General features: G+C 44.8%; 1 protein-coding gene across 3 annotated transcripts in view; it reads right to left on the bottom strand.

Moving 5' to 3' along the window:
- ESYT2 (extended synaptotagmin 2) overlaps positions 1-24643 on the bottom strand; it is a 77014-nt gene that overhangs the window by 15959 nt on the left and 36412 nt on the right. Inside the window, exons 5-14 of one of the 3 annotated variants that reach the window (XM_060156257.1) lie at positions 23859-23931; positions 23522-23611; positions 16900-16955; positions 12867-12987; positions 10443-10619; positions 9512-9594; positions 8017-8065; positions 6848-6937; positions 6334-6429; positions 4459-4560 (exon numbers count right to left, since the gene is read on the bottom strand). In XM_060156257.1, coding sequence (XP_060012240.1) covers positions 4459-4560; positions 6334-6429; positions 6848-6937; positions 8017-8065; positions 9512-9594; positions 10443-10619; positions 12867-12987; positions 16900-16955; positions 23522-23611; positions 23859-23931 — 937 coding nt within the window. Of the gene's footprint in view, positions 1-1110; positions 1174-4458; positions 4561-6333; positions 6430-6847; positions 6938-8016; positions 8066-9511; positions 9595-10442; positions 10620-12866; positions 12988-16899; positions 16956-23521; positions 23612-23858; positions 23932-24643 lie in introns of all 3 variants that reach the window. The other 2 variants (XM_060156258.1, XM_060156259.1) reach the window with 2 other exon arrangements.

Below are 24643 nucleotides of genomic sequence, written 5' to 3'. Positions count from 1 at the left end.
TTTAGTGTCTGGCCTTACATTTAGGTCTTTAACCCATTCTGAGTTTATTTTTGTGTATGGTGTTAGGGAGTGTTCTAATTTCATTCTTTTACATGCAGCTGTCCAGGTTCCCCAGCACCACTTATTGAAGAAGCTGTCTTTCTTTTCTCCACTGTATATTCTTCCCTCCTTTATCAAAAATAAGGTGACCATATATGCGTGGGTTTACCTCTGGGCTTTCTATCTGAACAGGTATTTCGACTACTCTGCTAACTAACTAGCACTCCAAAGGAGTAGGCCACCTCACCTCCTCAGTGTGGGGTGGGGTTAAGGGCTTACTAAATGCTGCATCAAAGCAGAATGCTAGTCTTCTTCACTTTAGAAATTTAACTTATTCTTCTGGATGAAACTGATTAAAAACCATTCCTGATTCCTTTGGATAGAATTTTCTTAAAGCAACTACATTTAACCCCTCACCCCCCAAAATATTTAAGTCTAAAATGCTCAAAGAAATTAGAAAAAAATAATAAAACATTTGTAAGCCATAGAAAACCTTTAACAATTTAGCCAGAAAATACATGCTCATGTCGTTTTCAGGAGTGGAGCTTAGTTTTCAATATACCTCATTTAATGAGATTTAAAGCTTCTTAAAAGATCTGTCACCCAAACTAGCAGCACCAAAAGCCATGAGGTCACTGACTCAGAGACAGCCCTGACTCAGCATATTGGAAGAGGTGATTTTTTAATGGAAAGTCACAGTGCATCGGGCATACGTTTTAATCATAATCTAAAAACTGGTTAAGATTTTAAACAGAACTTTACTTCACCATTTTCACAAATTCAAATCCAATTAAAGTACAGATGATTTAAAACCACCTTAGATACTGCTGCCTAAGGCCAACAGGACAAAAGTCTAATTTACCATATTGGTATTTTGTAAAGTTTATTGTCAAAATCGACTTAAATTCTTCTAACTACTAATTCTTTGACAACAAAAATAGGCTCTCCGCAACTAAACAAGTAGTTACTCTATTACTTTGGGAAGAATTTGTCAATAAACCGATAAAGGTTAGAGCATCATCTCTTTCAATATGTTTTAATTAACTTTCGAAGGGAAAACTATTAGTTTACCTTTAAAGCTTTCTGAATTGCAGCCTTCTTCAAGACATCAGGGTTAAATTCTAATGGGTTACTCTTTCAAGTCAGAAGAAAATGAATACACCAAGGGTTAATAAAACATGCAATGAGGAGTTTATGTTAAGGTTAATGACATGAAAATTTACGAAAACAACAACAAAAAATCTTTAAACAAAAACCACCAAGAATTAAACAAAGAAACAGTATAAACCATTTGTAAAAGTATTCCTATTGCCCAAGATTTTATCTTAGACTAAACCTTTATAAATATCAAAACGTATTTCCTTACCGTCTATGATTACTGTTCTTTTACTCCCCCACCCCTCCTGTCTTTGGGATTTGAAAAATCCAAGAGTGCAACTTGAGGAAAGGGTTCTATTTACTATCCTTTGCTTGAACAAACCCCTAAAATATCAACCATTATTAACCTAAAGGTTTTACCTAAAGTACAAATGAATGGGCCACAGACGCCCCAACTGCTCTCAAACCAAATCATATCCTATAACACCAAACCCTACTTTTCCTCCTTCTGAACTTTACCTTCTAGTGGAAAACCACAGCAGAGATGGGACCCGATCTATTTCGTCCCCCATTCTTTTCCAAGCACAAAATGCAGAGGCTGATTAGATCACCTCAAAAGTTCCTCCTCGCTTTAAAGTTCTATTATTACAGGTTTTATGTCCTACTTGTATTGATTTTTAAAAACTCATTACTTTCTTGCCCTCAAAAGGGCAAGACTGAGTTGTTTTGCAAGATCCTTTGAGGATTAACATTTAAGATGAAAAACTTGATCACTTCATCAAGTGATCACTTGATCACTTGAGCTGTAATTAACTTCAAATTGAATTCTATTCTTTGTGAAGCAGCCTGAAACACCAGCCCCAGCAGATGCCCCTAGAGGGGGGGGCCGGGCCGGGCTGGGAACTGCTGCCCTGAGCTGTGAGGACAGACCTCCTGCGGGCACCAAGGAAACTCTAACTTTGCAAGGATGTGACCTGTACTGTGCACATGTTATTACAAGTGCATCAAGTGAAGTGAAACAAAGAGAGAAGCCATGGTGGGTGTCAGGGGTGCAAGAGGAGCCTGTGAGCGTGGGCGTGGGAAGCTGCACCGGCCTGGGGTGAGACAGATCAGGCTGCTCAGGTGCACTCGGTGAGGGCCCGGCGTGGGGCCTCCAGACATCACTGCACCGTCCACTCTGGGGCTGCTCACCGTAAGCAGGGGCAGTAACAGTAACCTGCACTTTTTTAAACTGAGAGCTAAAATCACTTTCACAGAGCACCTAGAAGCATCACACCCAAGGATCTCCATGTTATACAGCCAACGTTTTTATGTATAAAGTGGACATTAGTGCAAACACCACTCCCCTCAGATAAACTCCATATACAGCACTATGAACTTACAAACTTAATGAAGTGGTAACAAATTCACTTTATACACGGATGGACCAGACAGGAGGGTGGAAAACGTGGGCTCTGGGTCACACAGCGGTGCTCAGATCCTGGCTCTGCGGCTTGCTAGTGGCAACCCTGGGTCTCTAATCTCAGTGCCTCATCTGAGAAAGGATCCTGCCAGCCTGAGACTCAATGAGTTGTGCACGCAGAGCCCTTGGAAAGCACTTGGGAAATGCATGTGGTCATGGAGGCCTCAGGGTCTGAAGCTGGCCTCCAGGGGTCAGAAATCACCCTCTCGTTCCTCTGGCCAGAAGGAGGAGGCCCGAGTGCTAAGGCCACAGGATAAAGAGGCCGTTCCCAGCTTGGGAGAAAGTCCTGCTGTGCTGAGGCTTCCAGACAGGACCACTGGTGGAAATGCACTGGTGAGGCTGAACATGAAGAGAGTTTTGAGCAGCAAAAGGTAAGAGAGCGACGGGCTGGCAGCAGCCCAAAACCTCTACTGGAAATAGCAACAGGCTCAGCCTTTAGGGACAACTGACAACTGATCTCACTTCACACTGACAATCAAAGGGGAGAAAAGTGATCTATCTATTCGAATTTATTTTGTAGGACATTTTGTTGATTCCTACAACTGAATCATCAAGCAGAACATGTGGTTTTGGTAATGTGGGAGGAAAGTTAGTTTGGATAACCCAGCCACGTCTTAGCTAAATATTACAAAGCAATTTAAAAAATCCTGACACAAGTTCAGAAATATTTCCTTTAAAAGAAGCAGTTACAGAAAACAGTAACTCATGCAGCTGAGCAAGACTGTCATTTACAGCAGCTTACAACACAGATTTCCACTAGGAAACTCCTGGAAGTGACAGAAAACAGCTGCTGATATGCATGACTGCCCTCATTCTGACCTCCCAGCAGGTGGGCAGGGGATGCGAGGAGACACAACAGCAGCTCACCCACTCTTCAGGGGCTTGACTGTCCTCACCTATAAAATGGGTCAAAAATGCCTATTCTTTCAGTTTTGCTCTCCCCCTTCTTTTTTATTTTTTAAATAAGAATAAACTGAGAATGCATGCAGAAATAGAAATAACAAATTAAAATGAAACAAATGAACTTTAAGAATCTCACTAGTTATTGAATTAAATCAATAATTAGTTTCTAGACTAATGACTAAGCCATCGGTGGCTTTCTCTGACCCCAAAGCAAGTGAAAGTAACTGCTAAAAGGACCAAGAAGAGTGCCAGGAATCAAGGCACCAGAGCAAGGCCTCAGGGAAACATATGAGATGAAAATCAGCTTCCCAGATAAAGGTAGAAATGCTCAATTACCCACCCCAGGAAATTCTTTAAGTTCCTTAAAAGAAGTGAATCATAAACTCAACATGTTTTTGCACCCTAGGAGCTCTGGTTAAATGGGGAGGGAGAAGGCGTGTTTTCAGAGCAGCAGTGAGTTTCTGTCTTCACTGACTGTCCCCAAGGCCACGGGGGACTTCATGGAAAGCCAAGCTCTGACACTTCTGTGTTTGGTCAGGAGGAGAAAGTAGATTTAAGGAAGTTTTTTGAAAGCTTGCAAAGAAATATTTACATCTCACATTGAGATGAACCATAAGAAAATCCATTTTAATCATTATGGCTTCACTACTTTTTCCTCAGATGATTTTTTTTTTTTTTAATTTTTTAAGGGCCAGGAGCAGCGTCAGAGCCCAAGGCTCCTCCATGGCTCATGGGGTTTGTCCACCTCGGTATCAGATGCAGTCACCAACATTAGTTACAGCAGTGTTACGTTTCACAAAACAAGCACGAAAGAAACATGCCCAGTAACTGAAATCATGCAAGAAACTGAAAAAGCATGCACGTCATTCCACCACTGAGCAGATGGCATTGAAGTTCCAGTCCACATTCTAGCAGTCTCCACCAAACAGAAGGAAGGAAGAACACTGAGAACTCACAAATAGTGCTCTACAGACTGAGGCAGTATTTTCACAAAACACTAGTCCCGACGCTCGCCTCTCTTTTAAGTAGCCACACCCAAAGTTTCCCTCGTAGATACTCTTGGGAAAATGGAAATGGGAGAAGAAAGCAAAGAATGGTGGATTGTGGTCAATGAAGGCACAAGAGCACTAATAACCAGGATGCAACAGGCAGAGTCAAAGAATCACGCAGAAACGCAGGGGACAGCACGCACTCCCGTGGAGACAGGCCCAACCGGGCAGTGGTTTTGTAAAGATCCTTTGCCTTTGACGGCCAGAGCATACCTTCATGCACAAAGTGCCCTTTTAACAGAAGGTTGTACAATCACTTTTCTTTCTGTCTTTTGCTTACATGACATTATTCAATTTTAATTTAATGTGACAAAACACACAGTTCTAAAGAGAGGCCAATTCCCCACCACTTTGCTCTATATCCTAAAATACATAACAAATTCACTTCCATCAGGCATTATGAAAGACTTTAAAACATTATTGTGGTTAAAAGCAAAAAGTTCTACCGTACAAGTAATTCTGCAGAAAGGTTAAACCTTCACTGAAAGAAAGAGTACAATTATATACATTTATACACACAATTGTTACATCTTCCCAATATGAAAAAAATACATGATCAGATTTTAATCGTTAAAAACTTTAAATAAAACATAGAGATGCCCAAAATACATTGACTCTGCTTGTGAACAAAGCCCAAGTAATGCACAATTTTAAACCCTTGAGAGGTGCTAAACAGAATCAGGGTGTGCATTTCACGAGGTAAAGGAACAGCATGGTGCAATCACAGTGAGGTGAGATGCCCAGACGTCCACCCGCACCAAGGACACACCCGGGGGACTGTCTACAGGTGCACTTGGGTGACCTGGAACCAGTATCATTTCAGGAGGAAACACCTTTCATCTGGAGGTAGTTGTCTTTCTTTCAGCAAAACTAGCCTCCAACAGTGAAATGGAACAAGGAAGGCCATCTATTGAACAAGTGAATGGGCACTCAAAACACATTATCAGGGCTTCCCTGGTGGCGCAGTGGTTGAGAGTCCGCCTGCCGATGCAGGGGACACGGGTTCGTGCTCCGGTCCGGGAAGATCCCACATGTCGCGGAGTGGCTGGGCCCATGAGCCATGGCCACTGGGCCCGTGCGTCCGGAGCCTGTGCTCCGCAACGGGAGAGGCCACAACAGTGAGAGGCCTGCGTACCGCAAAACAAAAACAAAAACAAAAACAAAAACAAGCAAAAAAAAACATGATCAAAACGATAAACACTGATCATGAGCACACTAGCCTCAGTGTGGAGGCGAGCATCACACCAGGGCTTGATCAACCGTTCTCCACGCTTCTAGTCGTTGTCTGTAAAAACTGTTCTCTACAGTTTTTCTGAGAGTGAAATGACTCTGACGCTCACGAGGAGAGGCACTGCTCTGGGCCAGAAGCCGCGTGTGCAGGGGATCACCCGACGCTGCCCCGTCACCCTGCTGTGCTACTTCCAGGATGATGCCAAAGGGATATAATTTTCATCTTTAGGCACTACATTTTAATAATTAGTGATTCTCTACAGAAAATCTTCTTCTCTAACTACTAGGTGTATTCTTTTCCTATGTACTGGAGATTTCTTCTTAAAACATGTAAGATAATTCTGACCATCCTGGATAAACCAATAAGATGTAAACATAAAATTACACTCATGGAGGAAATGCACACGTATCCCTCTCCACTGCTGCGCTCTTGGACTGGAGTGAAGTGAAAACACAGCAACAAGAATGGGGACATGGCGTGGGCGCGGCTGAACACAGCAGGATCCACTGCCAGGAAACGAGCACCCAGTGGGCTCTTGCGGAGGCACCTACCGGGAGGTTCCTGGCTGAGTCCAAGTACAAGACGAGCAGCGAGGAAGACAGCCCGTCATTGGCTTGATCTTTGTCAGCTCTGATGTCTGTCAGCACCTACAAGGAAAGGAAAAAGCTTCAGCAGGTGGGTTTCCAAGGTTCCTATTTCTTCCTGATTATGTCTATAATCCTCAAGAGAATAAGAAAAGTGGAGAAATAAGCATCTGATATATGCAATACAGAGAGAATGAACATAAGATTCTATTCAGATCAATCAAACGAAGCATTCGGGTCACCTGTGCCTCTTCAAATCCCTATACAATAATCAAGCACAAAATTTAAAGATCTCATAAAACAGGTGAGAATGACCTGTAAAATTCCATTATCTCTAATTTATCCCTGGTACTACTGTAGTGATTTACAGCACAGGAGTCAAAATGATTGCTGTATTTTTTTTAAGTGAGCAGCAGCACAGTTTAAAGGTACTAATCTTAGCGATCAGGAGTGCAGGCTGTCATGGGACCCCATCCAGCACCTTCTCGAGGTTTGAAGCGTCTGGCATGAGCGTGAGCCACTCCAGTTTCAAGTGCAGCTTTCCTCTGAGGACCTCGTCCAGGGTGAACCACTGCAGAGAAAGCAAGACAGTTCAGCCAAAGTCCTCCTGAATCAGACACGCAAACTGAACAGTCTCCACAAACGCAGAAGGCCTGAGTCCTGCCACCTTTAGCTCCAGGCCTGAGAACCAGCTGCTGGCCCCAGACACCAACAGCAGTGGCCACTTTGCGTGTCTTAACTCACTGACTCCCAATTCCACCCCCGATTCACATGCAAGGACTCAAATGTCCTCTTATACCACCCAACACCGTCAGGCTTTTACGTATGGACTTCCATAGAATTTATGGGCCAAGAGAGAATATAACATTGATCCCAAGTCTGAATTTCAATATCAGACACATTAACAGGTCTGTTTTTCCTCATCACTATATACTAATAATTAGTATACACTTGTTTCAGCTTAAAAGCCACAAAGCAATTAATCGAGGATGGTCCCCAAACACTCAGTATTAAGAAGAGACTGCCCCGAGTGCAGGGCTTTGTCTGCTCTGCCTGTCACTGCACACAGCACCTGGCACACAACATGATAAACTGCAGATACCTGTTGAGTGTGTGCTGGCGTGCATGGGCAGGGAAACATGTTACTTTGAAAGCAGATCTCAGCAGTGATTTGGTTAATTACGCTTTACTTATCCAAATCTTACCCATCTTTTAGAAGCCACCACAAACTTCCTTTTTTATCCTTTTTATTCTGATAGCAATATCTTGCTTGAAGTACGTCTGCTGCTGCCAATTCATACTGTATTTGTGGGTGTCTTTCATGGGACAATTTCTCATCAACTGCACTGAGCCAGCTCTGCTGTGAACTCCAACTATCTTTAAAATGCCTGTTATTGGGGAGCTTCTCCCAGATTCTGCCCTGACTCCGAAGGAGAGCGTGCCTGCCTGAAACAAAGTTGGTGTGTGTTTGCATCCTCAGGAATTTCGAGTGTCTGGTAGGTGCTGACTTCTTTTCACTTTGCTGTTACTAGAAGGCCTAAGTCCTCAACGCCTGTGAGCGGATGTTAAGTTCTCAGACCATCAGGTGGCGGTGGCAGCAGGTGCTCTGTCAACACTCATGAAATAGAACAATACTCAAAGGAAACTTACTTCATCTAAAAGGCGCTCCTTTTCAACTTCAATAAGATCAATCATAAGACTATAGAAATAACAATACAACAACTTTAGAACACAGAAACACACTTCTTACAACTGAAATAACCTTAAGCATTAGTCTATGAAAAGGTACTCCAGAAATGCAACAAAATGCTAGTTTGTCAAGAAACAGACTTCTTCCAAAAGCTTCCCCAAGCTTCCACCCACGAGAGCGAAGCGAGGTAGGGAAGAGCGGGGAGGTAGGAACACTCGGTGAGGCACAGCTGCGGTCAGAGCTGGGAGGGCTGGTCTTCCCCACACGGAGCTGCTCACACGCACCCCAATTGTGCAGGCATATTCCGCCCTGGGCCTGGCGTGCCCTCCAAGCTGCTGCCCATCGCTCCGGCTCAGCCACCTGCACGCTCAGTTAGGCCTTGACTGCCTCCCCAGACTCGCTCCTCAGCTCTGACCAGCGTCTCTGTGGCCGCAGAGGCCTCTGCCTCATGCTCGGCATGTCCCCGACAGCCAGTTCCATTTCCCCCAATAATCCTGCACTGCTGGGAGCATGCAGCCGGCCCCCCGAGCCAGAGACGACCAGGACGGGACAGTGACACCCCCTTCTTCTGCAGCCACCCCTCCTCTCTGCCCCCGAGCTCTGCCCCAGGTCAGACCTGACATCTCTCTCCTGATCTATCCCAACAGCCTCCTGAAGGCCGGCCAGTCCCCAGTCTCGGCCCCTGATAACCTAACGGTGGCTTTACTGGAATGCAGGTCTGATCTGTTCGCTGCCTTGCTTGAAATCTTTTGGTTGCTCCTCATTAAACTGTCTCATGAATGAATTCTGAGGTCACAGCCTAACACACAGGCCATTCTTGATGAAGCCAGACCTGTCCAATGTCATCTATCCTTATATCTTTTTTGCCACAAGAAATTCAGTTAAATAATAAATGTTAGGCTGAAGTGTGTTTTTTGGTATTTTTTTCAGCTGTACAGGTTGTTCAATTTAAGCAAACAGGTCAATATTTGCTTTTCCAGTATATAGGCACAATATAAATTACTATCTACTCCCCGCCCCCATAACCCAATAACAAATCAAAAGTTAAAAAACCTGTTTCTATAACCTAGCGCACACCTGCCTGCGTGGCGTAAAGGCTGGAGAGCTGGGCTGGACTGGGGGCCATGCGTGGCTGCTGAGCACTTAAAATGGGGCAGCACAACTAAGAAAATGAATTTTAAACTTTGCTTAACTTTAATCAATTTAATTTAAATAGCAACATGTGGCTGCTATGATGGACACAGATCTAGCAGCTTTCCTTTACTTACTTAAATGTGAATGTTTTAGGAACAAACCGTGTTTTAAGAAATCTAAGGTGAAGCAACGCTACATCTAAGAGCCATTTTAAAATACACATAACATGTACATAATCCTGTTTTTGAAGTTATATTACATGTTTAACAGTGATTATCAAAGAAAAAGAGTCTACGCTCTCCTCAGTCACGAAGGATTTACCTTCCGAGGAAGTCGTCCTTGTCTGGGTCTTCGTCAAAGAGCTCGATCTCTAATTCTTGTCCGGGATGTTCGTAGACCAGAGCCTGAAAGGTAGCAGCTCACAGTTATCTCACATTCACTAGTATCGTGTCTACTGAGTACGTGACTGCAGTCAGCGGCAGCAGCTGCACAGCACTGAGGTCCCCGCTGCCGGACCCGACACACTTCTGGATGGCAGGGTCCCTGCTAGGGACCTGTATCCGTGCACACGGCCATGGGCCACTGCGCCTTGTCCCCAGTTACCGGGGGCCACAAGCTTGGATGTCTCTCCACTCCGGCAGCGGCCCCGGTCAGTGCTGGCTGCAGGGTGGCCGCAAGTGCCCCACTCACCACCACTCCGAGATTGAGAGATTTGGCAACAGACCAGGCTGGGAGGACGGGAAGCTGATGGGTATAAACTGCACCACTTCTCAGTTCTTTCCAAACCGCATACCTTGTGATGCAGCAATTCCACTCTGAGGAGCGTAATGTGGGGAAAACTTGGCCAAATGCAGAAAACCCACGACACTCATACAGCACTGGTTACAATGAACCCAAAAGCCCAGATCTCTCTGAGTAAAAATATGATGGTACCTACTCAAGTGAACAGCTATATTTATTGACATGTAGAGATGTCCAGATGTATTAAATGAAAATTTACAAAATGGTAAATAACCTCATTTTGGAATACGTTTATGTGTATTAAGGGCTAATTATTTACTGTGATAGCTTGATGCGATTAAGGTTTAAAATTTTGTGTGAGGTAGGGATACAAGGTACAATAGTTTTAAAAATGGAAAATGAAAGCAAAGAGAATTGAGATTACCCTGAACTAAATAAGCACACCATGACCCCGCAGCAGGAGTGGAACAGGAATGTGGAGGGGGGACGGCAGCAGCACCCACTCCCTCACCTCGTACACCTCGTTCCACTTTGGACTGAGGTTCTCCTTGATGACCTTGCTTTGGAAGATTTGGTTGCCAACTCGAATCACTCCATAGGGGTCTGACTTCCCCTTGATAAGTCCCTTAAGGTAAGTGTCTTTTCCCTGAAGATCCTGAGCTTCAATAAAGTGTATCCTCAGGACACCCTGGAAAGAAGGAAGACAGAGCAGACTGCTCACTGGCTCACCCAACAGACATGGAGCGAAGCCTGTGCACAGGGACCAGGCAGCTCCTCCTCCCTGAGCAAAAAAGGCAAACACGTGATGCCAGGAGCAGCACAACGGGGTCCCAGGGGTCTGACCGGAGCCAGAGACAGGATGGGCTAGCGTGAGCCACCACCTCTTGCAGACTTCTCCCGGGACGGGGGATCCCAGAGCGGCACTGTGCCCCAGGGACCCCAGGAGCCCAACTTGGGCAGGGCAGGACGGCAGGAGGTCAGATGGCACAGGGCCTCATGGGTCACCAAACAGTCCTGTGTTTCGGTAGTTGTAACATTAGTGGTAACTGCAGTGATTAACTAGTGATAACTGGCGCTACAGGATGCACGAGACTGTTCCTAAGTCCTTGATGTGCAATTACTTTCCAATTACTTCACTGAATTTTTACAACATCCTGTGAAATACTGTCATTAAACCTATTTTATGGATAGGAAACTGAAAATCTGAGATACATATGACTCACAGACTTAACATAGTTATCTTTTTCAAAAATGTTGTTTAATTGATAGAATTAAAAATCTCCACTCATATTTCTTTCAAGGCAAACACAACCTGTAAAGTTACCTTTAGGAGGGTAGCATTCTACACCACAAAACACTTTTAAAAAAATTACCAGGTAGTATTTCTGAACCAACCAGCATAGAAAGATAGACATTTTTACAGATAAATACGCTTTTAAAACCGTAACAAAACAAAATCCCTGGCTTATATTTTCACAGGTCTAAAGCTTAGATAATGTGGCAACAAACATATCTGAGCAGCTGGGAGGCTGGATCCGGGCAGGCTTAGATGGTCACCTGTACTCAGAGAATACAAAGCCTAATGGCCTAGGAGCATGGGGATTTCTATGTGGAAAGGCAGGCCTGCGCTTCCAGAGATGAGAATCCTAAGTTAAGGAAAAAAAGACATCCCTGTCTCATACATGGTGTCCCATCACATCTGCTGAATGCCAACAATGTAACTAATTTGGGCATGAATGACTGGGGTGTTGTTACTTGAAAAAATACAGGAATGCTCATGCACGTTTGTTGGTTTGTGCACTGTTACTGAGATCGAATTTACCTTGAAAGAGTAACGGGCAGTGGCGAAAGGCTGGCCACTTCTACTTCAGGAAACAAACACTGAACTAGGACCAGACACCATGTGACAGGCTGCCCACTCCACTTCTGGAGCCCAAGGTTGGTCAGACCAGACGGGTGGGGTGAAGCCCAGGGGGGAGAAGCCCTTGCTAACTGAGGCCAACCCTCCAGCTCTGTGCCCAGCAGAGGATTCCACGTCCTTGGCCAGCAGGCTCTCACAGTCTCAGACAGAGGTTGTTTAGTTTACTCAAACGAAGGTGACTCCAACACGTGTGACCCGCCTCTGTGTGCAGGCATCACCCCAACTTACAGATGAAGAAACAGCAGCCCAGACACACCAAGGAATATGCTCCCAAAGTGAAGCTGCTGCCTAACCCCAGGGCTGTGACTCAGCCCCGGCCATGCCCTTCCATCCCACCCAGGGCAGCTGTAACACTAACGACGTGCCTGCCACATCCCTCACTGAATGACCTCAAAGATGCCCACTTTGTCATATCTGAGGGGAGGCTTGTACAACGTTCCCAGCTTAGGCTGAACTGTTACATCTTGATACATACAAATAGGAAGTGCTTTCTGAGGCAATAAATAAGTTGTCATAGCTGTTCTTTACAACTTGCAATGATATCTGCAGAATTAAATCCCTATGAGCAGCTCTGAGGTTCACAGCTGAGGTTTAAGAACTGTCCTCAAGTCTCTGAAAGTTTTCGGCCAGATGCCCCTTAGCCAATCTCCTAAGGAACAGGGCAGGACAGACCACCTTTACTGCATCAAGATCCACGTGGCGGGGCTTCCCTGGTGGCGCAGTGGTTGAGAGTCCGCCTGCCGATGCAGGGGACACAGGTTCGTGCCCCGGTCTGGGAAGATCCCACATGCCGTGGAGCGGCTGGGCCCGTGAGCCAGGGCCGCTGAGCCTGCGCGTCCGGAGCCTGTGCTCCGCAACGGGAGAGGCCACAACAGTGAGAGGCCCGTGTACCGCAAAAAAAAAAAAGATCCACGTGGCAAGGCTGCTGTTAGGAGAAATACAAGAAGTCACAACACCCAAGTATGTGAAGAGTTCCTCCAGTCTGTCTGTAAGTGTTAATGAACGGATGCTTACCTTTGGTATAGGAAACCGCAACTGTGCTATTTGAACTTCGCTGACAAGAGGAACTGTGATTCGGTTGGGAAGCACCAGGTAGTTTGATATTATGTCCAAAATGATAGTATCTGACAAACCACTGTTAGGTGGGAGGTAAAAAACAAACAAACCAACTATCAGACACTCCAATACTAGTTATCTCCTGTTAACAGTGAACTTAGCATAGACATGACACAATGTCCCACTGACAGCGCGGAGCTGATCCCTCTAACACAGTATTTGAAGCCAGCAGTTTAATACTTCAGATGCAGCACTGCCACAGTGACCATTATGTGGGGTTTATTCTGAGAACACAAGATACTATTCTGGCTATATTTCACAACGTTCTAAATAACATCTCATACATTTCCACATAACTTTATCACTGATTTAATATTGAATAAGTAAGATACATTTAAATAAATCTTTTTTTAACATAAACTATTTCAAACACCCATAAAAGTACAGAGAATACCAAAACAAGCATCCATTTACTCATTCCATGTTTATTACATTAAATTTATCTTTCCTGATATATATGCAGAGGTCCCAATGAAGTAAAGGAATTTACAGTTCATTCTTTCTTCACACTTTATTTGGGTACTGAATACTGTAATCAATTTGAAATACTATACACCACTGCACAGAGGTCTCAGTAGCAAGAATAAAACTGTGGAGGCTGAAGAAACAAATGTACTTTCAATATGCTTTTTGTCTATTCTTTGGTGTAAATGTGAGAATCAAGCAACGTATGTGTGACAGCACTTTTGAAGGCATACGTAAACCAAGTTTCATTGCTATAGAAGGACACCTTTAGCCAGAAGTGCAAAGTTTTAAAAGAACCTTACTTCTTGCCAGTACTTCTCAGATGTTAACATTATGAACATGCAGATGTAAAGTAACTACACACGGAACATCCACTGGGACACAGTGAAAGTGCGGTCATTCACTGAGTGATAACTGAGCCTCACTGCAGGTTGGGGGTCCAAATGCAAGGCCAAGATGCGGAACCTCAGCACAGCACCTTTCAGTCCAACATGGGCAGAAGACAAACCACACAGACAGCTCCACTCTACTGCTGAAGAGGCCAGTAACTCAGGCGCTAACAGTCCAGGGGGACTCAGAGGGTCTAAGCCGGCAGACACTGGATCAGTGTTCACCAAGCAGAGGATGAGGTGGCCCTTCAAAGCATTAAGACCAAGCATAGTCTTACTTCAGGCATTTCCCTGCAGAAGTACCAATTTTGTTTATATTGAAAGATCTGTTGAAACAGAAGACGCCTCACTGAGGACACAAACGTTTCAAGAATCCCTCAGCTGCTATGGTGGTCGGCCACCGCCTCACGTCCCCAACCCTACGGTGCCGGCACAAGGCTCAGCTAGGCCGCCCCGCCCGCGCCTCCCAAGTGGGGCTGGGCATCCCCTGAGCCGCTCTGCCCGTCCTGACTACGCCGGGGCTCAGCACACAGAACAGCTTCCACTGGGTCCCACCCCTCTGGGCCTTTGGAACCGACCCTGCTCATCACCCTACTTCTGTTTCTGTCACAACCTTCATCCCTTCAACACTCAGTTTATGGCTCTTCGTTGAAAAATGGTAAGGATAGCTAAAATTTGTGGTAAAGTAAAGTGATTCAGGCATCACTGCTACTTTATAATACCTTGGATTCTGCTTTGTAGTCAATGGATAGAGCATGTAGATGTTCATTTTGTAAAGCTTGGCACAAGATTTCATTATGTTAGGTTCAAAGTTATTAAATATCTATTTTTATAAGACAAGGCTTGCCACAGCTGTGAGATGTTTGACAAAATCTTTGAGAAATAGTAGCCCAAGTTTTACGTTAAGTAGATATGTGTATATTGTATCACATAAAATTTACATAATTATGTATCATATAATATATAATTTAAAAGGGATATTTTACCATATTTCTTTTATACCATAGTCGCATTTTTGAATGGTGTGTGTCTATTTCTGTCTGTATTTCTAATATATATGAGTATATATTGATACTTTTAATGACAAATGCAATCCTATACATAATGAATATAGAAGAATAGGTTTTATATACTGTATATATGAAAACCCATATATAAAACAACAGCTGGAAGTTATTACTATACAAAAAGAGCCTGCCTTCATATAAAATCATGCAATGAAATGGCGCTGTAGTTGTATGTGTGCGTCGTGCGAGTGTGCATGCACACTGAACGCTCTGGGACTGACCCCCGCGCTGTGCTGCAGGCTCATGCGGCAGAGCCCGCCCTCTGCCTCTCTACAGGGAGCCAGCACAACACGGCCTGCAGCGCAGATGCTCGACAAACCCCTCCCAGGACGCAGGGGGGAGGAAAGCAGACCACACTCTTCTACGCTAAACAACAGCAGGGATTTGTCGTTTTTGCCAGCTAAGCAGCACCCTCTCCTCCGACTTCTGGAACCCTTCCTTGGGGGACCCCCCCCGCCCACCCCCCTTCACTGGAGCTTCTTCAAGCACTTCTCTGCCTCCTCTCAGCGTGGGCACGAGGCCCAACCTGATCCTCAGAACCAGGAGGGTCTGTCCAAGGACAGGCAGACAAACAGAAGTCAACCCTAGAACTTTTGCTGGAACTCGTGGGAAAAGGTTTTTTTCCAACTGAGGTTGCTGAGCATGTGGAATAGAAGCTAGAAGCTGCTACTTCACAGCAAGAGTCTGCCTGGCAACAAAGCCACACACAGAAAAGCAGTCAGGAGCCGTCCTGTGGACGCCAGCACCTGGCTGTGCCTGGCTACCCCACAGGGCCACAGGCCTCTCGGCGACACCAGCCGAGGGTGCAGGCTCCACTCTGCTCACGGCCACGGCTGGCACTCACAGCAGGCACTCCGTACGCGTTTGCCGGATGAGTGAATAGACTGTCTCTAAAAAACAGTATTTGTTTACTCAATTATTTACTCACTTAACGAAGACCAGGTAAGTTGGGTTTGTTGTTGCAAGCAAGAATCCTAATCAACACTTTAACAAAACTCTTTTAAAGTTTTCCTTTCGTTCCAAAAATCTTTTAAAGATAACAGTATTTTTCTATATCCAATAAACCACAGCACCTAAAAAAGACTTTTATTGTTATGACTATGCCTCAGTGTAGTCTTAATTTTTCCCTTATAATGAAACAAAATAAAATTCTTTCTAATGGCCATTTCAAAGGCATAAACAAATACACGGGAAGAGAAAAAAACAGATTGAAACCAAGGCTTTCGTATTTCAATTTTTAAGCTATTTTAGGGGGAAAACCCCCCCACAGATTAGCAGTGTCCACTAGAAACATATGTAACTTTAACCAACAAGCAACACACTTTAACCTTCAAATGCAACAGTGAAACCAGCAGAAGCAGGCTTGGCGGCTGCAGCCTCAGACCTTCCTGCTCAGAGGTGGCTAACAGGTCTGCCGCCACCACCTTCCACCTTGGAGGACAGATGGACTCTGTGACGCGACTGGGAAGCCTCACTTCTCTCACAGGCGGGACAAGCCCTGAAGGGCTTCACATGCTCGTGGTGGAAGGTTGCCTCGTGTTTCAGACACTAGGGTACACGGAACAATGAGGGCCTCCCAGCCACACGATGCAGCTCCCAGGTCCAGGGCTGACACCTACCCCTCCAGGGAGGCACGGGTCAAGGCACATAACGCAGAAAGGGAAGGCGCAGCACAGCTCGAAAAGATTCCAGAAAGGGCTACTTTTGAAACATCTAAGCTTGAAAACTTTTTAAAGTTCTCTTTAATTTTCTGGGATATCAAAACACCAAAACTGGAAAGACACCTCATGACTAATGAAAAGGCTCCATCTAGTCCTAACAGGGCTCTCATGCAGCTCTGACCCACAGCCTCAGACGGGGCGACAACACCAGAGCCCAAGAGAGCCCGCCCAGAAAGCATGGACCATGCTCGGAAGACACAGCTCTCAAACATCTGTGTCGTCTTCGCGACACTGGAAACGCACATGACACCACCAGCAAGCTACCCACAGGACGTGACAGAGTACTTACTTCAATCCGGGGATATCGAGAAGATTAGTCAGTCCTGTCCAATTAATTTCTAAAAGCTGTTTTAAAGAAAGGGCAAAAATATTAAGTATGCAAATTATTTCCAATTTTCATATCAAATCATGCAGGCTTGTTTCTTTATAAATGAAATGGGTTAGGTACATAATACTGTCCTATACCTTGTTTTTCACTTTGTAAAACATCAAGGCCGTTGTCCCTTGTTGGTATAGATACCTTGCCTGTTCTTGTTTTGTTCTTTTGATGTCATAATTTACTCCAGTAAAATCATAATTATTTATATACCCATCCTCCTATTGACAAGCACTTAGAATATTTACAATTTCTCTTTTATTGTAAGTAATGAATCAGTGAACACGTGTTGTTACATACACATGGAGACTAGCATTCAAAAAGTGGAAATTCTGGTCAAAGACACATGTTCATTTTTTATGTTGATAGATGCTACATAATTGCCCTAATATTGTACAAACTTACATTCCCATCAAAACTGTGTAAAATGTCCTTTCTTTACACCCAATTAAATATCATATTTTACACCTATATTAAAAATCAGTCTATCCAGCAGTTGAAGAATGGTACTTTATCACTGTTTCAGTCTGCATATTCCTATATTAGTGAGACACGTTCCATTCATTCATTCAACATCTGTATTTTATTGCTCATTTTTCTAGTGGGTATTTATCTTAGAATAATTCCTATATAGTTGGCTGAGATTCTATTAAACGGATGTGGACAGGTAAAAAGTACTGACTGGAAACACTGCTTTTCCTGTCAAGATGGATACTGCACATAATGAAATTACTTGTGCTTTATATTGTAGAAGATGCTAAGTGAAACTGCATGACCTCTATTACCCATACAGCTAGAGTGACAAAGCTGGGGAGTAGGTGGTTATAAATATGAACTGGAAGGGTCAAGATTCTTTCGGACAGAGCAAAACTCAAAAGCAACAACTTTAATAAAGTCCTGAAACACTAACCTCCCTAGGACTCCCTATAGCACCCTGACTATGATCTCTAAACGCATTTTCCACTAAAAGGAACAGGGGATTTTGAAGAAATGGCTGATTCCAGGTCTGGGACAAAAACTGTTAACGTGAGCCTGGGGCATCCTGCTGAATCAGGAGTAAAGAAGCACTCAAAGGCCCTCCCAAAGGGCGGTCACCTGGAAGGGAATATAACCAGACTACAAACTCTCAGGTGACAGAGGGCCTACTTGCAGGACCCTGGTCAAAATGATAAGATATACCTGAATGCTACCCAAATTCTGAGAAACAAAATGCCTGGGAGGCAGGGGCAGAATTCATGGAAGGACAGATTCAGGTGAGTTTGAAAAGAAGAGATCTGAATGCAAGAAAGAAGGCCCCAGGGGAAGGGCCTCCACGTTCAAGGCCCTGAAGGGGGAGCTGGCCTGTCCATGAACACAGGGAGGCCAGGGGACAGAAGAGCCAAGCTGAGGGGGTGGGAGTGTGAGTGACCGTGTGTGGGAGGACGAGAGTGAGTGTGTGAGCAGGTGGACAGGTGTGAGGGCGGGGCACAGGGGGGAGCCACCGGGAGGGGCAGATCCAGGCAGCGCTTTGGGAAAGCTACTAAAATTAGTGCCTCCCCCACCAAGTCTGGATGACTGGGATCTCCTTTCGGGAAACTGAAGAATCAGTGAGACGTGCTTCCAAAGGACGGGAAATCAGCTCTTTGGGCTGCCGAGGAAGAGTGAGTAAGGTGGGCACGTTGCAACTGGAACCCCACCAGCGCAGCATGTGTTCACGGGAACCTCAGCCAGCTGCCCTCTGCCCTCCGTGCCATCTGCGGGTTGCAGAAGAGTCGGCAACAGCCACTGCTCATTTCAGCACTGACTACACGCCAGGCGTCCTACATGGGAAGTCTGTTAAAAACGGACTGGTGGAGACTTCCCTGGTGGTCCAGTGGTTAAGAATCCGTCTTCCAATGCAGGGGACGCGGGTTCGATCCCTGGCCAGGGAACTAAGATCCCACATGCAGCGGAGCAACTAAGCCTGCGCACCACAACTACTGAGCACGCGCGGCACGAGGAAGAGCCCGCCCGCTGCAACTAAGACCAGATGCAGCCAAAAAGAAAATAAATATTTAAAAACAAAACAAAACAGACTGGTGGCTCCGCCCTTCTCCAGAGTTTCTGAATTTTCTGATTTGGGCTGGTGGTAAAGGTCACGAATATTTTTCTTATGTCTTAAAGCTCCTAGGACTTCCAGCTTTCACTTGGGATGTAGAAAACTGGGAAGAGCATCACTCCTGGATGCATGGAGAGCTGAGGTGACAGGGCCATCCCAGGGCAGGAGAGCCAGAGTAAACCCTGTGAAATCCACAGAAAAAGGCGGGCCCGGGAGAGCACAGCTGCTGCAGGAAAGGCAGAAGCCCTGCCTTCGAGAGGCGAGGGCCCACAGCCACTCAGAGGACAGGAACAGAATTCACCCTCTATGCCTTGACCACAGAGATGCAGTATTGCTGGGGGCGGGTGCGACACTCTCTCCTGCACAAGACCCTCCAAAGACAGAGTCACAGGGAAGGCGCAGGGCCACTGAAAGAGCACCACAACAATGGTGGTGGGGTAAGATGCTCCAAAATGATGAAAGATATCAAACCCCAGATCCAAGAAATGCAGAGAACACCTGGCGGGATAAACAGCCGCAAACTCCCCAGTGGCTTAATGTGTGGCCTAAGACTGGACCTCTTCCGTCCAGTGGGCTCCATGGACCTGCCAGCCCAGCCCTGCCTCGCCCCTCATGGCCGCCTCCCATGCGGGGCTGCAGGAATCGGTTTCAGGAAGCCTCATTCGAATGCTGCAACCTTCCTACTCCTGGTCTCGGGGTTAAGGGTCTGTATCTGATGCAGCTGGAATAGGGCAGGCAAGGACCAAGGGAAGACCGGGAGGCTCACTCCTGGGGGCACCAGCAGCCAGTGTTTCTGGCCTGTGGCCTGAAGGACCAGAGGAGGCTGGTCTCAGGGTGAGAGAAGAACGAAGCTGAGGCAGAACAGGCACAAGAGACAGTGGCCACGGCGTCCACGTTCCATCCTGTTCCTGACTCCCAACTGCAGCCCCTGCATGGGTTTCATGAGACATCGATATATGCTCATTTTGTTTTTAAATAAAGCCTCCCCTTCTCCCCCTTCCTTTGCTTAAGGTACCTCAATTGCTGGAGTCCTAGCTAGTAGGATTCAATTTCTTTTCACAATCACTCTAAAAGGAAGATGTTATTTACATTTTATAGATGAAGAAACTCAATCTGTGGATCAAAGCCTCAGCAGGCATGTCCTTTGCTAGCTGGGAGGACCCCTTTAGGATAAACACATTCAGAGTGAGCCCCAGACCATCTCCTGGAGAAGTTCTAGAAAGGACCTCCTGACTCAGTCTACTCTAATCCATACTCCTGAGACAAACCTAAAAATGACCTAAGGATTGTGAAACACCCTTAAGAGTGTATGCCAGAGGCAATCCCAACAACTGTCAAGTTAGCATGAGTAGGTGGCCGCCACTTCCCTGGGACACGTCCAAGGGCAGAGAGTAGGTCGCGCCCTGGCTCGTACCAGAACCTTAACCCAAGCTTCTGTGCTTACCAGTGCTCGGCCTCTGCTGTCAGGATCCCACCAGAATGCTAACCCTACGTACAGGAAAATATTTAATTTCTGAAACATCTGAAGACTCACTATGTGCCAGGTGCTATACCAAGTGTTTTACAGTTAATCGTCACCTCTAATCTTTTGAGGGAGGTATAAGTGTACTCCCCATGTTATCGATGGGGAGACTGAGGCTTACAGAAATTAAATACAGTTGGGCCTCCGTATCTGAGGGCTCCAGCTCTGCCTCCTCAGATTCAACCAAACACGGATCAAAAGTATTCAGAAAGAAAAAATTCCAGAAGTTCCAAAAAGCAAAGCTTGAATCTGCTGCACTAGGGCAACTATTTACATTGGACTTTCAACTATTTACACAGAATTTACACCGTACTAGGTGTTATAAGTGATCTAGAGATGATTTAAAGGATACGAGAGGATGTGCGTAGGTTATGTACAAATGCTACGCCATTTAATAAGGAACTTGAGCACCCACGGATTTCGGTCCATGGGAGTCCGGGAACCAATCCCCTATGGATACTGGGAGAAGATGGTAGTTTGCTCAAAGCACGCAGTTCAAAGGAGAGAAAGAACCAGGAGCAGAAAGTGAGGCTGTGTGGCGCTCACGTCTGTCACTTAACCTGAAATAAGGTGACAGTACATCCGCCCTGCCCCCACTGTGCTCAACGAGGTCAGCACTGCAGACACCTGTGGTTATTTTTTTAAAAACAAGTAGCACATTATCAGAACTAATCTAAACAAATAAACGAGCAAAAAAATGTGTGAAAGTTTCATATTCTTCTGAAGGTTGCCATGCTTCTAAATCATCTGAATAGTCAAACCCCCAAATCTTTCTGTTTTTCACTGGGGTGAGGAAGGACTTGGCAGCCAGCAGGGAATTCTGCTCTTACATTTTCCAGATGAAAGCGACTGAAAAAGTCCCTTTTCTCTGAAGCCTGTGCTTGGTGACTGTAATTCACCATATAAGGATACAAGTGATCCTCAACCTTTCACAGCCTCATCCTGCTTTTCTGAGTACTAAAATTTCATTTGGAAATTAATATTATAATGTTATTTTTATTTTATTTTTTACTTTTTGGCTGCACGGCTTGTGGGATCCTAGTTCCCTGACCAGAGACTGAACCTGGGTCCCCTGCAGTAGAAGCACAGAGTCTGAACCACTGGACCACCAGGGAAGTCCCTACAATGTTATTTTTAAACTAAGTATACCTAAGAAAGATCCAATGAAGAATATTACAAAGTTTTGAGGAAGATTTAAAGATTTGGATTTTGTTACATTCTGAGCTGAATAAAGAACACTTTCTTTAAATTGTTAAAAATTCCCTGCAAACTAAAAATACTTATCAACTTGCTAAGGATGAGTTTTTTATATTCATTAATGAAGGAATTTTTTAAAACGTACTGTCTTTTCAATAACTTGTATGTGGGGGAAAAAAACCCATGAATTTTGAATCTTTTACGGATTTCTTCATTTCTCAAAATTTTAATAAATTAAAATTTAACACAGGTGTTCCTTAATAGCTTTTGAATTTTACCATGCTTTGTGTTGTTAAGATACATTCAAAATAAGCCAATTATTTAAGCAATAAAAAGCAAATGAGAATAATAATTTTAGTGGTAACAAAAAGTGATGACACTTACTTCTTATGTTTTTATGCAGAAAAGCACCACTTGTTTGGTCTAGATAAACTTGTATTTTAAAAACCAGCAACAATAATTTGTATTAAGTTATTTGAATCAAATTATACAAATGAATATCCCCATTTTACACTACACATGATGTTAATGACACCTCCAGAAAGGACTCATTGCAGGTTACAAAAATGGCACACCGTGAAGAAGTATCTGAGAAACAGATCCATTCATTCATCAGACATTTACTGAACTGTATGGAGACAGATATGGCTGTGGCTTCCAAAGATTAAGAAGTGTACTGTGAGGCACAGGGACAAGGAGGGAACCTGGCTGCCCATGTCCTGGGAAGGGCAGCATTCTGGGAGAAGAGAGAGAGAGAAGGAGGGAGGTGGAAGGGACGATGGGGGAGGGGGTGGGGGTGGTACTACCACTGCACTGGACAGATGACCATCTGCGAGTGAGAGCCGGCCCCTGGCGGGTCAGTCTGCCGGGGCAAGGCCCCTAGCAGTGAAGTCCACTGAGGACAGAGCCAAGGCAGAAAGCCAAGGAGAGGCTGCAGAAGCCCAGATGAGGAGCCTTGTAGGAATGGAGCCACCCAGGTGAGGATGGACAGTCTCAGTGAGGGGAGGGGCCTCAGCAAGGAGATAGGGTCTCAGTGAGGGACAGTCTAGGTAGGTGACATGTTTGTTGTCTTACTTTTGTGGCTAATAATGAGTAATAAGTATTGACGACTTATAACAAAAATGGAATGTGAAATAATAATATCATGGTTTATCCAAGTGTTAAAATATAATTTAGTTAAAATTAATCTTTGTGACTCTTAAAAACACAGCATACTGTGTGCTTCATTCAACACACCCCGAGAGGCAGGCAATGGCAGGGTGGGGGACAGCCGCAGGGAGACTTAGGGTGAGTATGAGGATAGCAACTCTGCCAGACCAGGGCAGGTCCAGGTGCAGATCCCCAGACTTACTAGTTTTGTGACTTGGACAAATCAGACTCTCAGGTCCTGGTCAGCAAAAGTATTTAGTGTTAGTTATTTAACTACAGAGCTATGAGGATTGAATGAGTAAATATATATCATACTCAGTGATAGGCGCTGAATGTTAGTTACAACCTATACATTCTAAGGTCTGCTTTCAAATTTTCTGCAGCAAACATTTTTATAATGAGGAAAAAAGTTGTCTATCGAGAGATGTGAAGTCCTCCGTTAAGGCACAAAGAGATGAAAGCACGCAGGATTCATGCATCAAAGGGAATAAAGTGAGTTAAGCTCTTTTTCTCCACTCTGTCTATTCTTCGATATGTACACATTCTTGTCAGTGAATGGCAAGAAAAGAATGAAATAAACATTGACTTACTGGCTTCCTAAGGAAGAAGATAGACAAAGCTCCCACTAAGGGCATGTCTCCAATCAGTGGTTCCAGGATCACCCGCATTGTACCATGAATCTAAATTCAAATGGGAAACCGAAACGTTAACAGAAAACAATTCCACAGGCCATTACAGACGCAAGAAGGAGGATGCAGGATCCTCTCAGTGATTCCTGAGCATCTGACTTCAGGTTTCTCTCAAGGTATAACCTATAAACAAAAACTTAACTTCGAAGAAATTCTGAGTTAATAAAAACCTCATGATTTTCTTTCTGAATAGAGCACAGAGAATTTGAGAAGACTATGAAACTTAAAAAAACCTTACCTGTATACTTTGCACACCAGCTCTACAAAAATATCGCTTGATCTCCAAATCAATCTCACAATTTCCTACAAAACTAGCAAAGAAAAAGTTCTGTATTACATTCTCTTAATCACCACAGACCTGCAAGCTATATAATCTGAATACAATGACAGTAAAGCAGCCAGAACTAGACTGTAGGCAAAGCTGTAAGCTGCAGCCTGGCCGTGCCGGAGTGCTCTAGTGCCTGCGCTGGAGCGGCCACTGACACCAGTCAGGACCACCGCATGGGTGGCGAGGCAGGCAGCCTGGCCAGAGGCCTGGTATCAAGGTCACTTCTCAAAGTGCAGCTTCTGGAGCAGTCTCTTGACGGAGCGTAGTTTTCATTTACTTTATAAACAACTATGCTTGTTTAAAACATAAAAAATGCTGAGATTGTGTTTCACCACAAATAAACGCTGCGCCCAAGCTCCCCATACTGAGGACACTAGCAGTGCTCAGGGCCCTCTGATGTCAAAGGTTAAAGACATTACATCCATCTGAGGTATCAATTTTACTCAACGATTAAGTCTTTTCAATCATTAATGTGAAACAAACATGAATACAGCATGATGCTGAATGTAAGGCTTGCACCCATCTTTACTGTGAACATGGCACGTCCACTACATTTTGCATGGGATCCGTATGATTTGACTCCCACCCTTGACTCTTGGACTCTTGACTCCTGCGTGGGAGCGTTGGGGGGGGCAATTTGATAATCATGAGAGAGACTGTCTAAGCACATGAGCAAAATAGTGACAGAAGGCGTC

Source organism: Lagenorhynchus albirostris, chromosome 8 (genome assembly GCF_949774975.1).
Source record: "Lagenorhynchus albirostris chromosome 8, mLagAlb1.1, whole genome shotgun sequence".
Classification (NCBI taxonomy): domain Eukaryota; kingdom Metazoa; phylum Chordata; class Mammalia; order Artiodactyla; family Delphinidae; genus Lagenorhynchus; species Lagenorhynchus albirostris.
Note: the sequence above shows the minus strand (reverse complement) of the source record. Positions and strands in the feature narration are given on the sequence as shown.